Source organism: Macrobrachium nipponense, chromosome 29 (assembly GCF_015104395.2).
Source record: "Macrobrachium nipponense isolate FS-2020 chromosome 29, ASM1510439v2, whole genome shotgun sequence".
In the NCBI taxonomy this organism is placed as follows: domain Eukaryota; kingdom Metazoa; phylum Arthropoda; class Malacostraca; order Decapoda; family Palaemonidae; genus Macrobrachium; species Macrobrachium nipponense.
The window spans coordinates 26,985,678-27,007,857 of NC_061092.1; the positions used below are offsets into that span (position 1 = coordinate 26,985,678).

Below are 22,180 nucleotides of genomic sequence, written 5' to 3' on the forward strand. Positions count from 1 at the left end.
AAGCTGAGCCAAATCTAGATGAACGAACGTGTTAAAGACATGTCTTGATTCCTTAACACTAACATAACGTGTATAAACTGGACTCTGGAGGAAGATGAAGGGATTTCACGACCACATTTCAAAGATGTCACATGACGGGGACCAAGAACATTTATGTATAACTTGTAACTGATGGCAACAGACTTGCACACTCTAAAAGCTAAAAGCTGACTCTTCTTGAAATTTTAAGTTATCTGAACTTGTTTTTAAATAACTTGGGAGGGTCATGAAAACACTAATGATTTATAAGGAAAAAAAATGCTCCCTTGTCAAATGATCCAAAATGAACGCATGAACTGAACTGGTATGACGGAGAAAGAAAGAAAAAAAAACCTGGTGACCCAAAGTCGACATGACGCATCTTTGAAATACAATTTAAAAAATCATAAATAAATAAAAACAGCTCGAGAGGGCAGCGGGAAAATCATAGGAAGCTATACTTTTGCTGTGTGATTGAAGGACTTTTGTTATCAAGTACTGAGAGCAAGCATATTATATATGTAAATATATATATGTATATATATACATACATACAAATACATATATATATATATATATATATATATATATATATATATATATATATGAGGACTAATTTCTACAAGTGTGAAATGAAAGTCCCCCATCCAACCACCCTAAATAAGGAAAGACCAACTCTTTATAACTGAAGCACTGTCATTTTCAAATGAGCTACCTGGCACCTGCAAACTAACATTAACATGAAATTAGCCAAAATTCCTTAACAGACGGAAAAATCAAAGTGAGAAAACGAGAGAAACATTGAAGTGTATCGCAAACTTAAAAAATAAACAAAATAGATAAAAAGACATAACATGTGAAAGTGGAATTAGACGAAATATAAAAAATAAAATAATACTTTATGGAAGAAGATTAAATAAAATAAAAAAATTGCAGAACAGATAAACAGAGAACAGCTTGAAAATAAAGACAAAGGGTAGTAACAAAGGTCTAAAAGATCCAGAAAGAAAAAAGAAACGTAAGAGGGAGTATTAATTTACTAACCGCGTAGAGCCTTCATGTGCGCTACGGCCATGCGTAGGATCGTCAGCTTGTCGGGCTTGCGCGCCAACGCCGAGCAGGTGGGGACCATATCGCTGAGCTCAGCGATATACGCCGTCATCTTGTTGCGCCTCCGTCTCTCGATCTCGCAGTGGTTTTCCCTGGGGGGGGCAGCACAAGAAATCAGTAAGACTTTCAGTTGAAAACGATGCTTTGCCTAAACTAGGATTCTAAAAAAAGAGAGCTTTATCAAAAAGAGTAAATAAATATACACTGGAGATCTAGATTAAATTTAAAAAAAATGTAAATATATCTACTCATAATCTGGCATTCACCTCAAATCCCACGAAACTTTTTATGAGACTCTTGTTAAAACAACTCTCAACTTAGGTTCAACTACGCATCCATACACTAAAAAAAAAAGTAAATAAATCTATTCACACGTTGGCATTCACTTCTAGAGCATGTTTCAAATCCTTCCAAAACTTTTATGAGATTCCTCTGGTCAACTAATCCTCAACTCGGAAACTTGGTTAATACTAGGCATCTATTTGAAAAACAGTAAATATATCTATTCACGTAAAATAAATTAGTAAATATATCTATTCATATGCTAGCATTCACTTCTAGAAGCATTTTATATAAACTTATTTCGAAATGGATCATAAGGATTAAAAGGGTTCCTATCCCGAAAACTTAGGAGTGATACTGGATCACCTATCTCATCTACTGTAAGTCTGTCTATGGTTATACTAAAATCCAGCTATGTAACACTCCCTGTTCATCTACAGTCAGATTTGTAAATATCATTTATCTGTTAACTGGGTAATTTACTCAGCAGAAATCTTTCAACCAAAATAAATAAAAACAACGATGAACATTTGCTATACCTGACGAAAATGAACCTGATTAAAATAATTAATTAGATATCATATAATAAGTTTTTTTATATGAATGCACTTATACTTAATAATGGCTTTCCATTTCAAATGCTCTCCATCCAAGCCTCTATTCCAATTGGAGCCAATACAAGCAATGAAAATTTAATAAAATCAACACTAATTTTCATCCAAATACATTTACTAATATCAAACACTTTCATTCAAATACTTACTATTCTTTATCGTTATCCTTTTTATAAAACATAGGAAACAAATAACTTAAAATTACAGATAATTACACATCTGAATTATGAGTTTGAGCACATTAGCACTATCATTGAAAAAGGGTATATGAATAGAATCCATCTTCTGGACAAGCGTATAAAAACAACATTTTATTCCCTAATAAAGAATTGTAATGAACTGATTGAAAATCACTTCTTCATTTCATGACACCAGATAAGCAGGGGCAGGGGGCGGAAACATCAATTGGTTCTTTCTAAACACAGTTACAAAACAGAGGAGCTTTAAACATTCAAGGGTACAACATCAACTGGTTCTTTCTAAACATAAAGAAAAAAAAGGAGCTTCTAAACATTCAAGGGTACAAGAACATCAACAACAATAATACATCAAGATCATCATCATACAAAAAAGGGGAACTAAACTAAAACGTAAAAACATAAAACAAAAAACACAAGAATGAATGTTTTCAATGCAATCGCTTCTTACTATAATGAACAGCATTCACAATAGGAGGAAGACCCATTAACATCGAATCTTAAAACAATTACATGCAATACCAATTGTACTGAACCCATCCACGGAACAATCTCGTCCCTCCTACGAACTACTTTTAAAGATTGTAACCATAACAATCCATGCACCTTCACCAACATCAAATTCCCTTTTCCTTGCCCGAGTTGGGATGCAATTTCACCATGCATGAAGGGTCCACAGAAAATCTATTTTCATAACTGACTCATTGCTCTCTGTTAACTTAATACCAGATACTGCATGCATAATAAACCGATCACCACCTTCACCTTAACAGTCTTTAAAACCGTACATCTAGATGTTGCGACGCCAGTTTTAGTAGTCACTATCAATCAGACAACCGAGACCATAAACACATAGCCCCGATATTCCCTTATGCCATACAAATGAAAGAAACTTCAAATTGGGTTGGGTGAGGAAGAGAGAATACACTTCACTCTTGTGCAATATATTTGGCAGAACACTCAATATATAATAAATATATAATAAGGAAGAGAGCTATATGAAAGGTACACACCACCCATCATCTACTCCATAATTTTCAAGACGAGAGAGAGAGAGAGAGAGAGAGAGAGAGAGAGAGAGAGAGAGAGAGAGAGAGAGAGAGAGACTAGCTGATTAACAAGCCATATCCCACACCTGTTGAAAAAACTACTGCCAGTCTTGGAATCTCAATGAGACTATTTTAATTACACATTCTTCTCCCCCCCCCACCCCACCCTCTTTCCTCACCCCTTCCCCCTAACCACAGAGAATCTTGTACTGATATTTTTAATAATAATGGCTAGTTTATATTATTATCCTTTCTTGATGGAACGCTTTCTTGCATATTTAAGACAAATGACCACGAGCTTTCGTGAAATTAAAGAGGAGTGTCTATTATTTAGTCTTTCTGAAAAGAAATACTTCCCTCTTGAAAATAATAACCTTTAATATGAATGTTCAGGAGTAACATAAATAAAGAAATAAATAAACCCTATATTTCTTTCAGAAAACTTTCAGAAACCTTCCATCTTGGATTTGAAAATAATGCAATTCCCTAACAAAAACCGGAATGAGAAACAGATATGAAAAAAAAACTGGTCTATAAATATATATTTCCAGAAACCTTCCATCTTGGATTTGAGACTAACGAAATTCCCTCATACACAGACAGACAATTATCTCTGACAGCTCCAGATCACAACCTTTCGGAGTGATTTATGAAGCCAGACGACCCTTCCAGCGAACAAAAGACCGAAAAAAAGTCATGAAGTAATTATCAAAGCGTGCTTGGAAAACGCACTCATAAGCTTGGTCTCTTTTTCACTTGAAGAAGAAGTCCTTCTATTGGGGAAAAACTCTCTATCACGAGAGTATATATAATGTTCTAAAGGGTCCACAATAATACAAAGTGTAAAAAGTCCGTGTATAATTTTGAAGACTTTACAGAAAGCATTCGAACCCTTCCCTGAAGATGAACCCAGGGAAGGGTTCGAAAGCTTTCTGTAAAGTCTTCAAAATTATACACGGACTTTTTACACTTTGTATTATTGTGGACCCTTTAGAACAAGTCCTTCCATATTATTAATATTGTTATTCAGAAAATGAACCCAAACCTTATTCATATGGAACAAGCCCACCACAGGAGCCATTGACTTAAAATTCAAGAAATTCAGGCGTCCAAGGAATACGGGGTTCATTAGAAAAAAGTAAGAGGAGGCAAAGGGGAAATAACAAAACGTAGAGAAGAGGAGAGGACTCCTACAAAGAAGTGAGGGGTTTCAGCAACCTCTCACCTCTGAAGGGGGTGACCACCCCATCCACTTACATTTCAATCTACTTGGCTCTTATTGGACGGAACCAGTTTACAAACTACGAACACTTTCTCTTCCAAAACCTGAAAAATCTATCGGGGATAGAACCACTGTCCTACAGCTCGAAAAACTGAAGGTGGTGACCCTTATAGTTAAACCTACTTGGCTCTCATTACACGAACCATTTTATAAACTTGGTTCTCATTACATGAACCATTTTATAAACTCTCAATAAACGAACCATTTTATAAAATAGGCTCTCATTACCCGAACCATTTTTTAAACTTGAATCTCATTACACGAAAAATTTTATAAACTTGGCTCTCATTACACGAACCATTTTATGAACTTGGCTCTCACTACACGAACCATTTTATAAGCTAAGTCCATATTCTCTAACAAGACTTGAAAAATCAGTCACGGGGAAACTACCTGTCAACAAACTGAATCGATCACACACCAAACTACATTCTATACATTCTATCGTGCATTACTAGGAAACATCAACTACAGCAACATAACACATCCACGCACATCCATCAAAGAAACCATGCAAACGAAGAGAAAGAAAGAGAGAGAAAGAGCGAAGGAAAAGGAAAACACCAACAATGGGAATCACGAAACACAAAAACACACCCCCAAAAGGGACATTTCTAAGATTCCAAAGAATTACCGCAAGAAATGCATCACAGTTACAAGATCCCTCTCCCCCTTTTTTCTGGACTACAATTGGACTAGACAAATTTGGGGGGAGGGGGGGGGAGTGAGAAAAGGGTTTAGAAGTAGGTTTACGAGGTTTCGGAGGAGAGAGAGAGGGTGGGGGGAGGAGGAAGTAGGGCTTCAGGAAGGGAGCGAAGGGGAGGGAAGAGGGAGACCTTAAATTACAGGTAAATCAACATAAAGAGAGGAACACACCTGCGTTCGACCTCGCAGTGGTTCTCCCTGGTGGGGAAGAGACAAAAAAAACAAACACAACATTACTATTATAACAGTGATGTTACCAAACTCCCCCATATTACAGAATTAACCACCAACAACTTCTATGATCATAAAAGAATATTCCATAACAAAAAATCAATGGTCACATATTCAACCAGGTTAATAAAAAGGTCTACAATAAAATGTCTAAATGTATACAGTTATTGTTTGATAACAGTTTAAGGTCTTCAAGCCTTGAAATGTGTCTGCCTTGAGGCGGTAAGAAAAAAAACATTACTAAATGTGAGTGTTTGGCTTGAGGGTGTAAAAAAAAAAAACTCACTAAATGTATTTATGTGTTTGTATATATATATATATATATATATATATATATATATATATATATATAAAAATTATATATCTTTCTATTGATGAAGTATGTCTGCTTTGAGGTTATAGAAAAACTCACTAAATGTATTTATGTATATAAAGATAGTTCGATGAAATGTATATTTATATAAAAAATATACATACATACATACATATAAATAAATAAAAATATATATATATATATATATATATATATATATATATACACACACACATATATGTATATATGTGTATATACTGATGAGGTGTGTTCGCCTTAATGATGAAAAAACTCCCTAAATGTATATATATATTGACTTTTTTGGACACTAGCATACGAATTTCACTTCACAAGACATTAATCACAAGACATTAATCGGGAGGACCCTGTACTACTCTTATCATCCTCAGAAACTTATGGGTGGTACATGTTGCTTATTCTACGGAAGAGAGGAAGGAAAAGGATTTCAGATAATTGGGGGAATGAGTGAAACTCAGAACTAATAGAGAAAGGAGCGTTAAAAACGACAGACAAAATCTGTAAATGGTTCTTTTTATTTTCTTCTAACAGCAAAATCTTTCGAATGAAGACCACATTCTTTGGAAGCTTTCATCTCAAGCCATTAGAGATCACTTATTCAAATAGAAGAAACAAATTAATTAATAAATAAAGTAACGAAAATATAGGTAGATTATTAAAAAACGAATAATGGTATTAAGGTACTAATACATTACATCTTTTTTTTTGAATTTTCAAAGTTCCAAGGTAAAAAAAAAAAAAAAAAAAAAAAAAAAAAAAAAAGCCATGGCCAATTTCACGCCCAAACAATCAAATCAATCAGTTTCTCTATCAATCTTAAAATGTCAACCAACTAGCTTTAATCATATTAACAGCAAGGCTTAATTAACCCAACCCCTTAACACCCCTCACGTATAAAAAGTTTTAGGAAATATAAAGAATTAATTAACTAGAAAGAATTTACTACCAAGCTAAATTAGAAAGTCGTAGTACATACATTTTAGTTCTTGAATAAAAATGATAAAAAGTACATGATATTTCTACTGGGAAACAATTCTGCAAAATTACCCTGTACTTAACTGAGTACTTCAAAGGCGAAAAAAGTAACGGAAAATGAACCGGCCATTTTCTCTGAAAACACACACACACACAAGGTACGAACGAAATAGGGGGAAAATTACGTCATTACTCAGTAACAATTACGAGCGGAGTCCCATTTATTCCAATTACATAACATTATTATTATTATTATTATTATTATTATTATTATTATTCAGAAGATAAACCTTTATTCATATGGAGGAAAGCTGCAGGGGCTTGAATTTCAATTCAAGCTTCATTCGAAAGAAGTTACAGAAGATAATAGGAAATACAGAAAGAAGAAATCAGATACTAGAAAAGGAAAAAAAGGGATAAGTGAATAAATTCATAGATAAATAGATAAAATTATAAATAAGTTATTCAAAATAAAAGAACCGTTTTTAGTAGTAAAGCACTGCATCTTCGCTTGAGCTATAGAGGTTCTGATTGCACAATATCCTCACAGGGAGTCCGACGGTGTAAAGGAAGGACTAAGGAATGTAGAATTTAGGGCAAAGGCAAAGCGCTGACACCTATAAGGTCATTCTGCGCTGAAAGAGAATCGACAGTATGAAAGGTGTAATGCAAGGAAAACCTCACAGTTGCACTGTGAACAAACTATATAGGTTAGGAGAGTGTGGAAAGTAAAAGGAATAAAGAGGTTTAGGAGCCGAAGGGACGTTGCAAAGAACCTTAAAGTGAAGCCTACAGAGGTCCGACGGGGTGAGGAACAAAATAACAAATAAATAATACATGTTTTCTTCAAGTCAATCCTGCCAACCTTTCAACTGCTCAGAAGCAATTTGGCAAAGTCTGAAAGCTAAATATGGGCGCTACTACGACTAATGAAAGACTTGCTATATTGGCACTTTTCCAGTAAGGACAATTTCTTAAGTTTCATCTCGTGTACGTAAAGAACTCGGTACTTCGTCGGTACTTCGTGTACTGTCTACAGACATTTACCCACATTAGGTAAAAAAATATGTATGTATGTATGTATGTATGTATGTATGTATGTATGTATGTATGTATGTATGTATGTATGTATATATATAATATATATATATATATATATAAAATGCTGACACCATTTTACATATGTATATAATTTCTTTTATTACATGTCTATATATCATTTCTTTAAAACCAGTTAGTGCTTCTTAAACGAGAGCTATAATAACAAGGGTCAAACTACAAGGAATAACGACAGTCATATCACGGTTGCCAGCCACATAAACTTCACGATTAAGTTAAAAGCAAACGAATAGAAAGAATTCGGATTCGCGTGGAGGGGAACCATCCCCTTCCCATCCCAACCCCCTTCACCTTACCAATCGTCAGCTGAATGAATTCACTACCCGTCATGACAATAATGAGAACCCACCAATAAAAACGAATTCCGCGCAGACGCAATAAACACGAAACGTTAATGGAGTGAAGCGTTAAACATCAACCCGAAGTATATATAGGACCCACATGAAAGAAGGAAAGAAAAAGAAAAAAGAAAACAAAGTTGGTGTGTCCTGGGTACATCGTACGCGACGCGCACGTGTTTGTGACAAACCTCCCTTCACGAATGAAGACATATAATGGTCCTGAATAGCTTGTTGAGACGAAGCTAATGCGCCAATTTCACTGAAGCTTAATTCTGCATTCCTTCTCCCCTCGGCCAAACCCCCACCGTGTTACGCCGTAATTTCATGCTCGTCGACAGCGCGAATATCTATAAATCACGGATTTTTAATAGACGCGGCGAAACCGCTGTTCCTGTCCATGTTTGTTGCGGCTTTGGGGGCAATTATGCTAAAAATATAATAAAACGTCTTAGAAAAAAGCGTCTTACTATAATAAAACGCACACACAAAGCTAATATTGCCAAATAGTGCGGTTTTCAAAATTACTGGAGACATTAAGTGTACGTGATGAATAATGTTAATGGTATATCTCGTTAGATATAACAAAACATCTTACTAAGAAAAAATTAAAATCAAAAGACAAACACACGCACAAAACGGAAGATTGCTGAATAATTGGATTTTCAAAATTGCTGGAGACATGAAGTGTAATACGTGATGAATAATGTTAACGCTAAATCCTTAGGTATAATAAAAGTCTTACGAGAGAGAGAGAGAGAGAGAGAGAGGAGAGAGAGAGAGAGAGAGGAGAGAGAGAGAACACACACACACACACACACACAAAACGGAATTACAGAATAGTCGGGCTTTCGAAATTATTGGAGACATTAAGTACGATAAGCGCTGTTAATAAAAAGGCAGAGGATCAATGCTGAAGACATCCAAGTATAATGAGAGATGAATAATATTAGAAAAACCGCAGAAGATTAAAACTAACAACATAATTATAACTGCGTTCGTAAATCGGTCTCCAGTAAAGACTAGTTTTTTTTCTGACAATTACAAGGCTTAACAAAAGTTGCATGCTTAGCAAAAACAATAATGAGATAACGCAGAGGATATTAGTCCCATGGGAGGAAATCTACCAACATATTTACGACAGAAAATTACATGAGTGGAGAGCAGCGCCCCAAAAAAAGTAAATAAATGAAAAAACTGTTAGGTAAAAATTAGGAAAACTTTACGTCAGTTATTATTAGATGATTACGCGGCGAGGAAAAACACATTTTAATATTTCCCCCCTATTAATATTTATTATTTGGGTATTTTCCTTTGATAAGAAACGCGATTAGGGAATGCTTCGTCGACGAGAGATAATGCTACACGCTTCCACGTCCTAAGTGATGGTATAATAGGTCGTTCAGTAAGGAACGAATACAAAATTATATAAAATAATACACTCTCATACTGAAAGAACCAATAATGGCTAAAGAAATATATATTTTGCACGGAAACGGACCTTTCTAATATTATGAAAATCATAGACATCCAGTGATCCTTCAAGGGAAAGCTAATTTATGGCTAATGAAATTCAGTCAAAAATTTCTTTCATCAACTATCTGTGACCTGGTGTCAAAGACAGGAAGTAAAACCAAATTAATAAAGAGAATGAAAACGTCTCCATATAAGACGAAGGGAAACTGATATTTCCGCCATGACGGACAATTTGAGCTATGGACTTATATATATATATAGATATATATATATATGTATATATATATATATATAATATATATATATATATATATTATATATATATATATAGTATATATCTATATACTATATATATATAATATGTATATATATATATATATATATTATATATATATCTATATATATATATGTATACTATATATATCACGGTACTTCGACCGAGGTCTCCCGAAGTTTTTTCGGAAATACAGGTATTCTTCCCATTAAAAATTGGAGAGAGAGAGAGAGAGAGAGAGAGAGGAAGGAGAGATAGAGAGAGAGAGAGAGAGAGAGAGAGAGAGAGAGAGAGAGAGAGAGAGAGAGAGACTTTTTTTTCCCAAGCCCGCCAATAACCAACACCCTGTTGCTATTAGCGCCCATAACTCGGCAGAAACACCGGCATTGCACCTGTCCGCCGGGAGGCCAATTACATCCTCGTTTCATGACGGGTTCCTGTAATTAGAGGTCGGATCACAGCGATGAGAATCTCATTTATGGAGCCTTAATAATTCATTACATTAACCATGAAACCCTGTCGCTCGCGCACACTCTCTCTCTCTCTCTCTCTCTCTCTCTCTCTCTCTCTCTCTCTCTCTCTCTCTCCACACACACGCATAAATCGTAGTCAAAACATGTCTTAGTTTATTAAATGCTCTCTCTCTCTCTTCTCTCTCTCTCTCTCTCTCTCTCTCTCTCTCTCTCTCACACACTCAGACACACACAGAGAAATCGTAGAATTTAAGTGATTTAAGTTAATAAATACTCTCTCTCTCACATCGTAGAATCTAAGAGTACTTAAAAGTTATCTGGCGGTTTTCTCTCTCTCTCTCTCTCTCTCTCTCTCTCTCTCTCTCTCTCTCTCTCAGGAGACCGGAAAAATCATCATCAGAAGAGTACGTCCTCCCCACCGTCTCAGTACTTACTCAACCCGGCGAGAGCATGCAATAGTTTTCGTGGCGAAACGCCTTAATATTAGGGACTATTCTCGCCCTCTTTACGCTGGATAAATATTTGGCGTTAAGTCGCTTACACGGTATTTATGAAGGTGGGCCCCTGAAGACGTAAGTGTGTGTGTGAGAGAGAGAGAGAGAGAGAGCCGCTTAATAACTTGAACCACGCTTACATTCTACGATTTTTGTAAGTACTGCGTTACGGCCGATGGTATGAGAGACGCATATTAATGCCCCCATCTACTGGACACTGGCCTACCTCCAAGTGATTGCTTGTTTTTATTCTCTATAATTTAATTTCATTCAACTTTTAATTATCAGTGTTTCGAGGAACTTATATGGATGTTTAACTTCTACTTTAACTGTGGAAATTACGGTTAAATGTAGTGATTCAATTCTGCTTTCGCTGTGGTGGGGAACACCTGGTTGATAATAATAAAATAATGATAATAGTTCAACCTGAAGCGCCTGTGTTTGTAATTAGTCAGTCAGTCAGTCTCTCTCTCTCTCTCTCAATAATCCCAATAATGAGTTTTTTTATTTAGCATTATTTTCATTTGCCACAGTCAATAGTTTGCTCACACGCACATAAATATCCAATTCAATATAAAAACTTTACATGTAAAGTATATATATTAGTATATATATATATATATATATATATATATTATATATATTATATATATATATTATTATATTATATATATATATTATATATATATATATATATATATATATATATATATATTATATATATATATATACACACACACACACACACGTTAGACTGTAGACCAACACGGATAAACTGTTCAAAAGGGGCACCGCACCTGCCATTAGTTGTCGTAGGCTTAAACAAAGGGTTATACGTAATATAAATAATCTGTTTTACGCCGTTATTAACTATACACACACACACACACTCGCATGGCTTATGGGTAGACATGCGTTTAACCACATAGCCTTGTCTGTATAATCATCGTGAGAACCGGCATGGCATCATTATTTTATTCATAAATCACTTAAGGGCGATTTCATGCGACTCTGCAGATGAGACTGACCTCTCTCTCTCTCTCGTCTCTCCTCTGCCACCCTTCGTAGGAAATCACGTCTTAGTAGACGCTTAATCCTTTTTGATAACGCCCCATTAACGGTTTTATAATGTAGCGTTTTGTGGGGAGCTTGTCTTTACCTCTGATTCTCCCCCGCCCCTCTCCCAATCCCCCTCCCCAACCCCGTTATCCCTTCCCATCCCCAAACCCTACAATCTAAACAGTGTACTAACAAGCATCCATGATCGAGACGAAATATGTTATATTCAAGTTTGTTCCCCGACAGTCGAGTTAATCATTCTACCTCCGAGTCCCCACTACCCCCCTTCCTGCTACCCCATCACCCCCCCCCCCCCCCCCCACACACAACACACCAGTGCACTTACAAGTAGCCATGATCAAGACAAAATGTGTTCTTTTCAGGTTCGGTTCCCGACAGTCGGGTTAATCATTACTGAGGTGAATAAGAGAAAATTACGTAATATTAAAGTTTGCTTCCCGAAACTCAAGTTAATAACCCCTGAGGTGTGTAATCTCAAGATACGGCAATTTCCCGAAGTCGATGGAAGGAAGTAAGCACCATACATTAACCGACTACTGCTATATACACCAATCTTTATCCGGCCCCCACCCTCACTCGTGAGGTTATAATTTTGTCTTGTAGGCGTTCGAAAGAAGAAAGGTGGGAGGAAGTGTCCCCCGATTATGATGCTGTTCTTTCAGACAACTCCCCTTAATTGGGCTGTAGTATACATAACGTCAATGGTGTGACAGAGGAGGAGGAGGAGGAGGAGGAGGTTACAATGAGTGTCTGTTTAATAACTTATTCGCGTCGTCGTTGGTTAAAACAATGGATATTATTAAAGCAATTATTTCCTATCCAATCTATTTCCCGCTCAAGAACTGGACTGTATATACCACTTCATACTGAAATGACGTTTGTTGACGATTCGGGAATACTTTTAATTTGAATTGGAAAATAAAATTGAAGCTAAAGGCCAATCGCTGGGACCTATGAGAGTCATTTAGCGCTCTATGAGAAATTGAGAGTATAGAAGGTTTTATAGGTGCAACTGAAGGACAGCTTCGTAGTTGCATTGTGCAACAATTGTTAGAAGAGGGTGGAAAGCAAGATGGACGATAATATGAATGGAGGCACAGTAAAAGGAATGAAAGTGGTTACAGCCAAGGGACAAAGACACGCTGTAGACAACTTCTAAGTAATGCCCACAGTTCTGTGAGTGAGGCGACTGACGGCACTAACCCCATGCGGGAGAAATAATTTCTACTGGCAAACTTTCAAGAACACACGTTGATATTGGCACATATTACTGAAGTCATCGACCTTGACAAAATAACAATAACTCTTTTCATCATTAATTCTGGACTGACATTTGCCACTCCACTCATGACACAGCAAAGCTTAAACTGCAAAGCTTACGCGCAATTGCAATAAACTTAAAATGAGGGAAAAAACCACAAATTCTCTCTCTCTCTCTCTTCTCTCTCTCTCTCTACACACACACACACACACACACCACCACACACATATATATATATATATATATATATATATATATATATTATATATATATATATATATTTATGTATATAGATTTTTATGTATATATACATATATATATATATATATATATATATATATATATATATATATATATATATATATATATATATATATATATTTGTGTGTATGTGTGTTTTCTCAATGAAAATCACCTCATCATCTTCATAATTATGAAATAACAAAACTGGATTAGTTTTATTATTAAGACATAAAAAATTTTTATAAAATTAACTGAAAAGCACTGCTGGAATAAGATATAGAAACAGCACTGCGCTAAAATAAAAGGTATTTTTTTTTTTTTTTTTTTTTGTTGCTCCTAAGTCTCCCTCATATTTTATCAGGAATGATTTTCGCTGACAGATTGGAGAACGCTGATATTGAACTGGGAAGTGGCGAGATGATCGATATCGTAAATGAAAACGTCGCCGTGAATTCAAACTCCACTTAAACAGTCTATCTGAGGACGTTGCACAATTGAAACGTCGTAAGTTCACAAGAAGATGCAACGCATTATTACCCTAAAACAATTCTTGTACCTTAAACATTTTGACATTTTTATCGATTTAGTTATTTAATAATTTGTGAATCTATTTTTTTTTTCTTTTCTAATTACTGATCTCTTCTTCCCGTGTTTCATATTACCTTCCTTCTGCTACTTCTTTCAAATGAACACCATAACATTCTTTGGAAGATTCAATTTCAAGTCAAAGGGTCCTGTGGTTGCCCTTGTTCTATATGAACAGGGTTCATCTGAATAATAAAAATAAAAATAAAATAATAATAATAATAATAATAATAATAATAATAATAATAATAATTACGAGGAAACGCTGCTTAAATACACCGATAATACATAAAGACGTTATGCGTTTTTATGTATTATCCCAGCGGCTAAACAGGCAACGGAATTAACAGCTGGAAATATTATTAAAAAATGGAAAAAAACTGCATGATGACCTTTTAATCCCCACGACAGTTCAATTAACGATTGAGAATTACTGTCAAGCCGCTAATACATACATTTTCGACATCTTGACGTGAACTGATACGAGGAATAAAGATTATCGATGCGTTTTTTACGGTTCGCTGATTTTCTGAGGGGAAAAATATATTAATACCAGCGATTTATTTATTTATTTCTTATTAATCATAATCTCAAACTAGTGAAAATTAAGAAATTCTTGGCTGAAGTAAAACCATGTTCAAAATATAGCAGAAATGGAATTTCAAGTGGAAGGTTATTTATTTAAAAAAAGAAAGAAAAAACTATCATGCTATACTAAACGGATGTCAAAAAAGATTATTTTGACACCCAGTAAAAAAAAAATCAGAGCCTCGTTCAAATTAATATAGAAAAGGAATTTCGATTGAAAAAAAATACTATTTAAAAAAACTATCAAAAAAATTATTTGAAAAACTATCCTACCATATTCAAAGTGAAAATAAAAAAATATTAGGAAACCGAGCATTATTCAAAATAGAACAGAAAAGGAATATAAATTTAAAGGAAATTTATTTTAAAAAACTATCACGCCATACCAAAAAGGAAAAAAAAAAAACTATCGAGACATCCTCAAAATACAACAGAAAAGGAATTTCAAGAGAAAAAAATTAATTTAAAAACTATTAAGCCATACTAGTAATGAAAACCAATAAAAAAAAAATATTAGGCTACCGAGTAAAAAAAAAAAATCGAGCCTTTTTAAAAACAGAAAAGGAATTTCAAATGAAAAAAATATATAAAACCTAATAAACCATAATTAATCAAGATATGAATTATTTTACTATTAAAAAAACTATCGAGCCTTGTTCACAACAAAAAAGGAATTGCAAGTGGAAAATAAAACTATTAAGCCACAAAAAAAAAAAAACAACAACAACAACAAAACAACAGATGCAACAGATTTCTTTCGTCTACTTCTATTCCATTTTTCGTTTTCTATTTTTTTATCGTATCATTTTACTCCATCTCGCTATTTTTTTCCTCATTCCTCGAAAGCTTCAAGAAATAGCAACAACAACAACAACAACAACAACAAGAGACAAAAAACCGATTTCTTCCGTGTTCTTCAATTTCGTTTTTTTTTTCATATTTTATTTCTATTCTCTTTCGCTCCTTTTTTTCTCATTCCTCGACTTTTCCAAAGGTAATTCTTTGCCTTTCTCGACCAGTTTTATGGCTTCGCTTGATTACCGCCGTGGAGGTGCGGCGCAGGCGCAATGCAACACACACACAAAGAGCTAAGTTCGCTTTCGTGATTACAGGGTCCTCTCTCTCTAAACGACATTTTCCGGACGGGGGGGAGGGAGGGGGGGATGAATTGCTCCCGCTCTTTATATCGAACTTGAACATACGCAGACCTGTCTCCCCCCAAATTATACGGTCGCGAATTAAGGATTAAATGCTTTTTATTTTCTTTTTTTAATACCACGTCATATTCGCGTCCGGTAGTAAATTGAAAAAGCGATTCGCTCTCAGCTGGCTAGTCGATTTGGAACGATACTTGTTCTTGACAGGAAGGAAAATACACAAAACACACACAGAAGTTCACAAACATACACAGAAGTATTTAACACACAATCATGTGTGGAACAGAAATAAATTCTTTCCACTGAAAGAACTGGGTTCGATCCCAATGGGTCAGAAATGTGTACGTATATATATGTATGTGTATGTATTATATATATATATATATATATATATATATATATAATATATTATATATATTATATATAATATATATATATAATATATATATATGTGTGTGTGTCTATATGTATATATATATATATATAATATATATATATATATATATATATATATAATATATATATATACACACATACACACACAATCAGAAGAGCATTTAGAACATACAATTTTAATGAAGATAAATTTTTCCAAAGACTTCTCAGACTTTTCAGTATTACGAAATTAAAATTTATATATTTCACTTAAGTACTTTATATAACAGGAGACAGTCCAAACAGCGCAAATCCAAAATAATTTACATAAATAATTTCCCTAATAAAAAAAGAAGACACATGCAATGACAAACTAAACAACCCCCCCCCCCCCAATTAGGAGGGCAGGGCAGGGGAGGAGGTGTCCATTTTTCGAACAACAGCATAAAAAAGGGGGAAGGGGGAAGGGCACATATCAGGGACCACCCTGGGCAATAAAAGGACACTTTATAAGGCAATGAAATGCTAAAACTCTGAGTTATCGGAGAGGTAGTTTAAGGGTACGGAATTTCCTCGCTAAACTCGCGCTGAGAGAGAGAGAGAGGAGAGGAGAGGAGAAAGACCGAGAGAGAGAGAGAGAGAGAGAGAGAGAGAGAGAGAGAGAATTTTGAAAACTATTTCCAATCAAAAGCCTTAACAAAATGCGTTACCGCTTTAACCACGCGAAATATTACAGTACGCGACAGTATTCCCTCAAAGAGAAATTGTACCTTACCGTAAGATATTCTTTTATATTGATTCAAGCAACAGGTCCCATCCCCCCCATAAAAACTTCCCTAGTAGTTTCATTGGCCATCATAGTCTCTAATGCATTAGGGAACCAAATCAACCATGGAGAGTAAAATACGTACTGTGCCTAAAAATGTACCTATGTGAGTACGTAAAAATGTACCTGTGTGAGTGAACGACAGACAGACAGGCATACATACGTATATATATACTTTGTTCTCATCTGGGAAACACCATGAAATTACACTGATTTTTTTTTTTTACCAAAACTACGAGTCGACTTTTTAAATCCTACTTGAAATGTTACCTATATCAGAAATGATGGCAAGGGCATAACTAAGATATCAACATTACGTAAATAATTTCCTTTGTTCAACATTAAATATTACCTGAAAAACAACTACAAAATAACATTCACCAATTACACAACTATCTTCGTTGAGTTAAGAGGATTTCTCACATCAATCAACACTTTCTCCTAAGCCAAGGTAATTTCTTCCCATCAAAACACGTCAACGGAGAATACAGAGAAGTAACGAATATTAAAAATAAAAATAAAATGAAGCATACATATAAATAAAATTAATAATACACAAAAATAAAATAAATAATAAAAAAATAAAAAAACAAAAGTACACAAAAATATAACGCAGTAGGAAAAAAATTCCGACGTGACTACCGACCCTGCGTGAACAATGTCGAAAGCATTATGGTCATATGCATACCAAGTCATGCCCTAGCTGGGTGTGGTCAGACTCGTGACAAACTCCGAGGATTTCCATTCGTATACTAAGGGTGTGGCTGACGATGAAAGGAAATCTACGTGGAGAGGAAAGCCTTCCCTGGGTACAAGTTCATTAATAAAATAAAACTAAAGTTACAGAGATGAAATGTTTTTTTTTTTTTTTTTATCACGTGTTGAATGTTTAGAACATTCTCAGGGTCAAAATGAGTCACTGCAGTACGTACCACATGTCACAAACATGTCAACAACTTATACGCATGTCAGTAAATTATTGCACATACATTATAAACACGTTGCATACCAGTCACTGACATGGTGGTAGTCCTATTGTCAGGGAGGAATGTGATTCCCTACACTGAATAAAACATGTCACAAACATGTCAACAACATATTACACACACATTGCCAATATGCTGATTGGGTACCATCATCTCCATGGTCCTACGCTCATGGACAAAATATGATTCATTGCATTGCATAAAACGTAACAAATATGTCTAAAACTTATCACGCACACTTTCTTGTTGCACACATTCTACATAAATGTTGAGTACAAGTCACTGACATACTGGTATCCCTAACTAGTGCTTCGTAGGTTTTATCCAGCTTTTGCCCGAGATTCGTCTTCTACTTACGGTCGTCAACTTGTTTTTAACTTGTTTATAAGTTGGCGATAATTTGCCGACACGTGTTTACGCCATGTCTGACTACAGTAGGAGGGTAACAAGATAATACAGGTATCAAGTCTTCATATATTAACAACAATACTACAGTGTATGACTTAGGCATCAGACCACGGGATATGATAATTAATTGTATAATTGAATTCAATATGTAATAGAATTCATTATATCAAACAGTGCTTTGCGAAAGTGATAATCGTCGTAATGCGACAAGATTATTTAATACAGTGTATAGTTTAATTTTATTACTCCTGATACACATTAAATTTAATATCATGCAAATTTTATGTGCCACTCTGAAGTTCAGTAACTAAGCTGTCTAGATCAGAATTTCAATGAGGTGTCAGTGACCTTCATTAGCGTTGGTTGTATAGGCCCGCAGTCAAACACGATATTGGACCCCCCCTTTCCTCCTGGACCCTTGAAAACCCCCCCCCCCCCTCTCCCACCCAGAAGCCCCGCTACCGTCAGCGGGGCTAGAGAGTGCTCCAGAAAATGAGGAAAATGGCCCTCGAATGTCGATCTGTAATTGTAATGGAGTGCACGCTGTGTTTTCCCCCCCCCCCCCCCCCCCCCCCCTATATATATATATATATATATATATATATATATATATATATATATATATATAGTATATATATATACGTATAATAGCGGATATTTGTTATAGGATATAAATACAAATTTATCTATCACTTATTACTCTCTAGAAAGGCCGAATGAATCTGATATATTTATGCTACTTCACCAGTCTGATTCATTTTCGAGAAAAAGTCGAGACTAATTGTGTATAGTATATAAATATACACAAACAAACAAACACACACACATATATATATATATTATATATATATATATATATATATATATATATATATATGAATATATATATATATATATATATATATTATAAATTATGGAACCTATCAACATTGTACTTTAAGACCTCCACAGAGAGAGAGAGAGAGAGAGAGAAGAGAGAGGAGAGAGAGAGAGAGAGAGAGAGAGAGAGAGAGAGAGAGAAAATGCGTTTAGGATCTGCTCTGTGTTAGCGTATATATGAAGTACGTTCTACTTCGAACGAGAGAGAGAGAGAGAGAGAGAGAGAGGAGAGAGAGAGAGAGAGAGAGAGAGAGAGGGCAGGGCTGGCCATTGACTACAGGTCACGACACAGGGCCGCTGGACCTGCCATAAACCCCTTTACGACTTCCCATCCTTACGGCACCATCGACACGCTTAACCACATACACACATTATAATCCTTATACAATAAAAAAAAAAGATGAACTCTGCTACAGATTCCCCTTCTCTCTCTCTCTCTCTCTCTCTCTCTCTCTCTCTCCTCTCTCTCTCTCTCTTTCATTCCACACATACGCACACAAGTAGACGACCTGTGATCGAATCTGAAGATAGTCTTTCCTAAAATCAAGTGTGACTCTTTGACCCAATATACTATACATGAATAAATAATGTATATGTAAATTATGTACATTTAAGGGAGGCCCGCGCTCCCTAACAATCCTAAAATAACTGCCCTACATAACAAATCCGCGCCCAGAATCGTAGCAAGAGCTGCGTCCATCTCTGCCACGTCCCAAGAAGAGGAACGTACTCTTATGTCTTAGATACCGACGAGAGCGCCTCCGCAAGCAACTCTGCCCAAATCACAAGATCAACATGAAGAAGCAGAAGCAGAAGCAGAATCCGAGGCCTCAAAAAAAGTCATTATCAATTCCTGCCAGGCTTTGGTCTGAAGGCCGATAGCTCTTCCATGACCAGAATTCTCTTAACTGAAGGAACCACCGTTTCAAAACCTCCGAATCTCAATGACGGAGATCTGCGTCATTAACTGCATAGTAATCTAAACGGCATCAGCGGCACGAGGGAGGAAAATTCACATGTTCGCAGGTGTAAGTGTATGTGTGTAAGTAGATATGTGTGAGTGTATATGTATGTATGTATGTATGTATGTATGTTATGTATGTATATATTATATAATTAATATATATAATATATTATATTAATAATATATTATATGATATAATTATCACATTATAAATTTACACTAGTAATTAGTACTGTGCACAGAATTAACATCAGTAAGGGTAAGGCCCTTACGAGGAGAGAGAGAGAGAGAGAGAGAGAGAGAGAGAGAGAGAGAGAGAGAGAGAGAGAGAGAGAGAGAGATTACATCCAAATTCCAAGGTACATGAAACAGAAAGCAAGGCCAGTCTACTTAAAACAAGACTAATAAATAAAGAAATAAATAAACAAATAAATAAAGAACGGAAGATCCCACCATGTGACCTGACCTGACCTGACCTATCTGTCTTGACTGTCTGTCCGTCCCTAAAGCAGACGAATGACAATGGTAGAAACGCTGTTAACGACTTAATGGTGTCTTTGAACCCACCCACCGGGACACCGAAAATCGAGCATTCTCGACCTGCTCTCAAAACGATTATTCCGAGTAATTACAAGACCCACTCACTATGTACTTCAATTGACACAATGACTCTCACTAGACATCAGAGTATCCTTTAAATGAGGGTTCAAAACTAATCGCAGAACCTCTGTAGCGAGGGCGAATCAACCTTGACCCAAAAAGGTCAGGAGGTCAACAGTAGGTTTTTTTTATATATAAATGCTGCAGAAGCGTAAAGATCTAATGATTATTATTACAGTTTACACTAACAGATTCCTTTAGGAAGCATTTGTATACTTAAATTTACAGATACTCATCTATGTAGGCATATCTCAATATCTCATAAGCAATTACTTTTTAAAATTGTCCATCCTTAAGTTGTTTTCCTCCACTGTTTTCAAAGAAGAATTAAAAGCTACAAGAAAAGATGAATCATTAAAAAAACTAGAAAAGTTATCACTGTCATACACTTCTGAAAACTGAAAAGTGACTTATCACAAACACATAATACACAACACATACAAAAAAGCGGAGGACTGTATCCCTGTATTCTCACAAACCAGCACCTCATGTCTCCAGAATCAAACCGTGAGGGAACAGTAAGTCTCGAAGAGACTAAACCCCCTCCCATACCCACCCACCCCCAAAAAATTCTTTGAAGTGTCGTCGTTTGATACAGGTACAGGAAACAGCCAGCAACTGAAATCGTCGACATATCGTTGGATAGTAGATTCACATCACCCGTGCATATGATATTTTGAAAGACGTATCCCTCAGGAGAAGTGGAACATAGATCCTACCCATGTGAACTCTCGAGAGACTGAGAGTTTCCAGCCGTTTGATTGGCTTATCAACAGCCAATCAGGAGCGTCGTAAAGGACTGGCCTAAACATCATATGCACGGTTGACGTGAATCTACTATAGCTTGCAGTCCCGTAAACAACGATCATGACGATTTTGAAAATAATGAGCAAGACGAAGACGATTAGACCTCACTTTGCTCCAAATAAGATAATTACCTTCGCTACACCATTGTGGAAGTACGAAGAGAGTCAGAGCCCCAAATGAAAGATTGGCAATGAAATACATTCGCCGCTGCAAGGGAAATTATCGGTAAAAAGGTTTGAAAAGCGTAGCTGGAGGAAAACCTCGCAGTTCCACTGTGAAAGAGAATATGGACGAAGGTACAGTCAAAGGAACGAAAGAGATTGGCAGCTAGGGGTCGATGGGACGCTGCAAAGAACCTTGAGTAATGCTTAC

General features: G+C 35.6%; 1 protein-coding gene across 1 annotated transcript in view; it reads right to left on the reverse strand.

The window, feature by feature from the left end:
• The window catches only part of LOC135206206 (aryl hydrocarbon receptor nuclear translocator homolog), a 180,697-nt gene that overhangs the window by 36,657 nt on the left and 121,860 nt on the right, over positions 1-22,180 (reverse strand). The window contains 2 exon segments of the mRNA XM_064237544.1: positions 1,063-1,220; positions 5,429-5,455. Of these exon segments, the coding sequence (XP_064093614.1) occupies positions 1,063-1,220; positions 5,429-5,455 (185 nt within the window).